Source organism: Oncorhynchus masou, chromosome 17 (assembly GCF_036934945.1).
Source record: "Oncorhynchus masou masou isolate Uvic2021 chromosome 17, UVic_Omas_1.1, whole genome shotgun sequence".
Classification (NCBI taxonomy): Eukaryota; Metazoa; Chordata; class Actinopteri; order Salmoniformes; family Salmonidae; genus Oncorhynchus; species Oncorhynchus masou.
This window is the reverse complement of record NC_088228.1, coordinates 12,434,776-12,441,685: the sequence shown is the minus strand read 5'-3', so window position 1 is coordinate 12,441,685 and position 6,910 is coordinate 12,434,776. Positions and strand designations below refer to the sequence as shown.

General features: G+C 42.2%; 1 protein-coding gene across 1 annotated transcript; it reads left to right on the top strand.

Annotated features, from left to right (window-relative positions):
• The first annotated feature begins 474 nt into the window (after positions 1 to 474).
• LOC135558502 (growth arrest and DNA damage-inducible protein GADD45 alpha-like) lies at positions 475 to 3,240 on the top strand. The gene is made up of 4 exons (XM_064992343.1): positions 475 to 648; positions 1,336 to 1,437; positions 1,757 to 1,973; positions 2,358 to 3,240. Exons 1-4 carry the CDS (start codon positions 599 to 601, stop codon positions 2,469 to 2,471), a joined length of 483 nt encoding a protein of 160 aa, XP_064848415.1. The 5' UTR covers positions 475 to 598; the 3' UTR covers positions 2,472 to 3,240.
• Positions 3,241 to 6,910: the final 3,670 nt, after the last annotated feature.

Here is a 6,910-nt window from a genome sequence, read left to right as displayed (position 1 = left end):
TGGATAATACTTACTATACGTGTTTGTGTGTGTGGGCATACCATCTGTAGGTTACTGAAGCAAATGTTCACAGACCAGATATAGTACAAGTAGGCTGCTTACATGCTGTCTTGTGTTCTGTTTCCAAATGCACAAATAAACACGGACAGATAGGAATGCAATAAAGGATTTGCATCAAGCTAACTTTTTCAAGACCTCTTTCGTTAATCTTGAATAACTGAATAACCCTTCACATTTTGACTGGCATCATAACATGCTTACACCACCTCAGATACAGGTCATGCAACTGCTGAGGCAGACCACGCCTCTCTAAAATCGTGTTCCAATCAGAATATCTCATTACTGTTGCTACCGGTGGTTGCTACTCATTTTACAGCCATTCCCTATTTAGAACGGTCTTGGTAAATTAGCATGTGGCCAATGATCTTAAGTATGCAAATGTTCGACATGACCCCAAATCGCCAATAATATCTGCGTGTACAGCAGATGAGTTGCTTCATTTTCAACAGCGAACGATAAACGGAGTATAGTGACAACAAATCGCTAGCACAAAAAGTGATATATCAGCAAGCAATATCTTTGTTTCTATTTGGATTTTATGTGCAAGATGACATTTGAGGAACTAAGTGGGGAATATTCTACAGAAAGGTAAACTATACTTTTAAGCGCTTTTGCATTTGCCAATGTTGTCAGTACAATTTGTGAGTGACTGTTCTGCCATTAAGCCATGCATGCATTCAATTTACGAAAAAGAATGCGCAAAACTTCAATGTAATTTTATTCAGATATTGAACTACAGTTAACTTGACCTAAACTTTGATATGGTTTACTTTGTTAACTAGCTAGGTAACAGTAGCTTGGCTTGGTTGAGCTTTATGCAGTATTTGAATATGTAGCTAGCTGACGACAGCTTTTCTGTTCAGCTCACGACAGTTTAGCCTACTGTAATGCCGGTGTCAGGTCACTTTAGGGTAGCACACTTTTGACATGAACTAAAAGCTTCAGTGTATTCGACTATCAATGTACTCATCATCCAATAATATTAAGTCAATTATGGAGTTACATGCACCGAAAATCAAACGCGATTTCAGAGTTTCAACTTGCAAATCGTAATTTTTACTCGCAACTAGCAAAAGGTAATTAGCTAAGTAAAGTAGCTAGCTAGCTAATGCAAGTATGCCAAAGCCGGCGCCTGCTTTTGGCTGTTATTCACCAGGCTGATAGATTAGCCCTGGCATGCCTCCTTTTCAAGAAGTTGAGCTTTGGCCATGAATATGTGAAAGTTGATGTGAATTTGATGTTAGTTCTAACAATTCGTTCCTTTCGCTGTTGTAGGATGGATACAGTGACAAAAGCCTTGGAAGAGGTTCTCTCATCAGCATTACCCCAAGGATGCATAACAGTAGGGGTCTATGAAGCAGCTAAATCATTGAATGTGTAAGTAGGCTTCCCTTCATTAAAATCAATTAAAGTTGCAATGATGTAGTTTTTGTCTATGCATGCCTGTTTTAGAATGTCTGCAATTTGGGGGCAGGTAGTCTAGTGGTTAGCTAGCGCATTGGGCCAGTAATTGGGCTCAGTAATTGCTGGATTGAATCCCTGAGCTGACAAGGTAAAAATCTGTCATTCTGCCCCGGTAGGCCATCATTGTAAATAAGAATTTGTTCTTAACTGACTTGCCTAGTTAAAATAAATTTTTTTAATTCATGCGCTATTACTGCGTTACTAACCATTTGTCTGTTACTTTCTTCAACAGAGATCCAGATAATGTGGTTCTGTGCATCCTGGCTACAGATGACGAGGATGTAAAGGACGTGGCCCTTCAGATCCACTTCACCCTGATCCAGGCATTCTGCTGTGAGAATGACATCAACATCCTGCGAGTGAACAACACCAGGCGTCTGGCAGAGATCCTTGGAGGGGGAGGGAAACAAGGGGGAGAGCCCATGGACCTGCACTGTGTCCTGGTCACTGTAAGTATCCATTTCCACTAATATACACTAAAATATGTTAAATGTAGACTTCAAAGTGACTTTCAAACAGACCAGGGTGCTAAAAATGTCTCTAACGTTTATTTGATTTTACTGATGCACTTGAGACACTCATGCTCTGAACTTGTCAGAACACACCCAGTAATTACTCACTCCTTGAGTCCTGTAGTGCACCACTCAGTCTTGATATCTAGACTTGCCGCTTGTGGGATTTTCATTTAGGCAAATAACTTAATTGCTCATAGTCTTGAAACCCCCAGGTTTCTATCTATTCCATTGTCATGTTAGGCATACATGTCATAAAACAGGCATTTGGATCCTTGTGCCACTATTGACTCATTCTCTCTTTTTCTCTTGTCTTTGCAGAGCCCACACTCCTCGTCCTGGAAAGACCCAGCCCTTAGCAAAGTGAACCGCTTCTGCAGGGAGAGCCGCTGCATGGACCAGTGGGTGCCCATCATCAACCTCCCAGAGCGCTGAAGGGTCCCCCCCACCCCCCAACAGCAAGGCCTGCGAAGTACTCTCTCTGAACAGGAGTAGTGTAATCCCTGATGGACACACTACCCTGGGGAAATTCCTGATGGAGGAAAAACAAGATTAACGACCACAAAATAAGGCATTTCGAGAAGAAAAAAAGATCAGACCCTGCCATCTAGATGGGATACAAAAGAGGATGGTTTCCACTGGGCTGGTGGAGTTAAACTCTCGGCTATGGCAGTCGAGGCGAGATGAGGCACATTTTATGTTCGGTCACGAGACCGAAACCGGCGTCTGCTTTTTAACAGAAGATGGACACACTGTACAGAAGGACAAAAGCATGTATGGCAGAGCACTTCACCTTGTGGGAACTTTAAAGAGGGATAGCAACAAAAATAGGCACTGTTGTTAAGAGGACCATGGCCTTGGCGTCTCTCTGCAGAAACAGAGCACTTGTAGAAACACTGGACCTTTGCAATTTCGTTTTTTATTCACACTGTTGATGTTGTCGTTACTTTTGTTTTGTAATTATTTAAAAAGGGAAGGGCTAAATATCTAATGAATATTCAAGATACTATGCATTCAGTCAGTGTTTCCAATGCCAAATGTTTTTTACTCAAGTGAAAAGTTTTTTTTTTTTTACAGTTAAGTTATTTCTTATGATATTTAAATGTATTTATATTAGCAATTTTTTACCATTATCTATATGAAATTCTCTGCAAAAGCACAAATGTATTATTGTGGTCAATAAAACATATTTTTGGAGCCAGAACTCGATGGTCCTTCTCATTCATTTTTTTTCAACATTTCTGGAAATGTAACAAAGCTAGTTGAACTTTGACCCCACAACGTTTGTATAGGGAATCACATGCGATCATGGAGGTCACACTGGGCTCTATGCACTCAGTGACATCCTCTTGCCAGGTGACAATAGCCCCACCCCCACCACGCTTTGTCAGCATGATCGTGCTCATTCATCCCTATGCCTTCCCCTTTTCATCGTCCTGAATTCAGCCCACGGGTAAGCTGAGAGTCCTTCCTGCATACCTCTTTGAATGCCTCACACCTACCTGCTGCCTCGTTAGGAAAAGTACTGCACGTGTGCAAAGTGCACCCACAGTGCTCACGTGCACATTTGACAATCCAGGTTTCTGCGTAGTACACACACGCGTTGATTGTCCACTTGCATGCAGAACTATCTACTGAACAAGACAATAGTGAGTGCTCAGGTGAATAAAGGGAGAATGAAAACAGAAACACTTCAACTAATAGAGCATATCCAGGGGAACATAGTACATATCAATCGCGTCAAATAACAAACATATTACAAAACCTCTGAGTGAGGTTATAGCGTAAACTTTCCCCAAATTATCAAACACGCTGCTTGCGAGGACTGTTTGAGCCGGTTGCTGTTTATTAGCATTTCGCACGGAAGGTGGGGTAGAGAGCGCATGACTTTACGCCCTTGGAGAGTTGTGTAAGGTAGCCACTGCCGTGCGTGTAGGTTGTATAACACGCTCTCCCCCAGTCCTTCCTCTACATGCTCACAGGTGACGCTGGCGTTGGGTGTGGATGATGTCAGAGCTGATGCAAGGCAGGCTTTCCCCTGGTTGTCATGATCACAAGAGCTTGTCACCTTTGCACAGGAAAACAACGTTTCATTGTAGATGGCTTTAATTATCTTCTAGAATGTGTTTAATGATTAACAACTCCAATATTGCTAATATTTTTTTGGTGTTTTTTTAATCGTTTTTCATATTTTCTTACTCTGACTGCCAATAATTTAAATGGATTCTATGATATTTTCATCAATAATAATGTATATTATATATTAATAACACGACTGGGTAGACCCTCCCAACAGCACTGTGTTAAAGGTTACCATGTCGTAACTAAGGTGTGTGATGACCAGTTGAGGGTGTGACACTGATGTCATGTGGATCAGTTGGTGGTGTTTGGGGGAAAGGTTAGATACAAGTAGAGGAGGTGTGATGTAAGGTTTATGTTGGTACTGGAGGAGTTCAAGTCAGTCACAGGAGGAATTTTACATTCCCCAACCCTTAGTAACTACCCAACCGGCTCCTTGGGTATCCCTGTGTTTTCTGGTTATTACCGTCATACGCAGAAGTTGTATAGGGGTTTAAGAAGGTTGTATAGGACAATACATACTCAGGTCATCAAAATAATCTGAATCATATTTTTCACTCAATGTAATACAGGTTACTCAACAGATTACACTCAAATGTTACTCTCAACATGTTACACTCAACATGTTACTCTCAACAGATTACTCTCAACAGATTACACTCAACATGTTACACTCAACATGTTACACTCAACATGTTACACTCAACATGTTACACTCAGTGTATATAACTAGAGAAAATAAATCAAATACAATTGCTGAATAAATTGTGTAACAACATCCTGAGGGAACACTCGGGGTAGTAGACAGTAGATCAGATGTCATGGTTTGGCATGGTCCACTGCACTGCTGAATGGGGGTGAATGAGTGGCTCGGCCTAACTGAGGGGCTGTGCGGGGGTGGGACCACCAACAGTGCAGAGGACTGTGCTGGGATGGGTTCAACGCTGCCCCCCTCCCTCCCCGTCTCCCACACATCAGCACATTCCAACACACTGACACTGTGACTGCCAGGCTTTCACCAAGGGAGGCACGCGGTCAGTGGGCCTGCCAGGCCTTAGCAATGTGCCCACCAGGCTCGCCCTGGAACACAATGACATTGTTCTTGCCAGGATTACACTGTGTGCTTCGCGTCCAATACGCCTGCTTTGCACCGATATCAATACACTGTTACTGGGCAGCCAGGCTTCCGCAGGACACGGCGCCTAAAGACATCCCCAGTAAAAGACTGTACTTACTGTGGCTTTCCCAGCTGCAGCGATGAACCATGTGCAAGAGAGAACAATATCTAAAATGTGTCATGTATACTCCCTCTCCGGCCTCTAGGTCATCAGGCTGCTGATTATCCTGCACACCTGTCACCATTGTCTCGCGCACCTCATGACACTCACCTGGACTCCATCACCACCTTGATTATCTTCCCTATATCTGTCGCTCCCCTTGGTTCTTTCCTCAGGTGTTATTGACTCTGTTTTCATGTCGGTGCGTTGTTGTATAACCGGTTTATTGTTTCCTTTAACACTCACTCCCTGAACTTGCTTCCCGACTCCTTACAAGATGTCTCTTTTGGTTACTATCCAACATTTTCCTCATACTGAATTTTTTCTTTTTTTTACCCACTAGCTGCCTGAAGACAAGGTCAGAAAATAAAGGGGAACAAGCTTCAGGCTTACAAATCCTTAAAATAGCGCCTCATCTCTCGATAAGTGGAAACCAGGGTTTCAGCACCTATTTTTAGCTCTCTCCAGTTCATTGGCCCAGACGGCCGTGGGCCGAGGCCTATTCTAGTCTCACCATGGTGAGGTATAAACACATGTTCGCTGGACCCCACGTAATGAGAGGAAACAAGGCTAGGCTATAGATAACTCACAGTAGCTTTCTTTAGGCCACATGGCTGGAGTTGAATCAAACTGTTGAGCTTGGTCTGCATCCCCTTTGTACAGATGTAGGATCTTGTTGCTGGAGGACTTTCCTGCAATGCAAAACTTATAGTGTATTTTAGCTAGTAATTTCCACTTAGAAATTTGAGACTTGATTTTCCCTTACCAAAAATGTATCAACCGCTACAAAAATGTCCATTAATTATCATCCACATATCCTGTAACTGCAGGATTATTTTCCTGCTGTAGCAAACTGCCTCAAATTAAGATCTGTATTTGTTAATTATTCCCTTTAGATATGAGTGATATTGAATGCTGCATTTTAATCATACGTTTAAATTCATTGTTAGATTGTCTCAACATAATGGGAACAATGGATTCTTGCACGTGGTAGTATAATTACATTTTTGTCATTTAGTAGATGCTCTTATACAGTGTATACATTTTTGGTGCTTTTTCGCAGTGGTCCCTCAAACCACAACCCTGGCTTTGCTAGCGCCTTGATCTACCAACTGAGCCACACCGGACCATATTACCCACCATCAGACTAACAATCAAGTGAGAAAAGTGAGGAAGTAACAAAAATAAAGAAGCAGAGGAGACAAGGTGCAATTATAAATCTATGTTTAATAACAACAGGAAATACTGTACTCAGCAGAGAGAGAAACAAAGGCTCCATCACTTGATATAATGAACAAAACCACATACAGATGTCTTTAATCCACCAGGTTTACACTGTCTTCACAGAGGGTCAGGGAAAGGTCACGTACGAGTCTCACAAAGGTATATAAAGGCCATTGCTGGTGTGCTGGTTGAATCAGAATTGTCTGGTGATGTCACACAAAGTAACCGTAGCCAGATTTAGCATATGAGAGAGATACAATTGTCATCGCTCAAGAATTCATAATGGGTTACTGG

Excerpts from the sequence above, each read along its gene's own strand:
- LOC135558502 (XM_064992343.1), top strand. The coding sequence starts at position 599 with ATGTGCAAGATGACATTTGAGGAACTAAGTGGGGAATATTCTACAGAA. Across the intron at positions 649-1,335 it reads GGGGAATATTCTACAGAAAG|GATGGATACAGTGACAAAAG; the intron begins GTAAACTATACT and ends TCGCTGTTGTAG. Across the intron at positions 1,974-2,357 it reads TGCACTGTGTCCTGGTCACT|AGCCCACACTCCTCGTCCTG; the intron begins GTAAGTATCCAT and ends TTGTCTTTGCAG.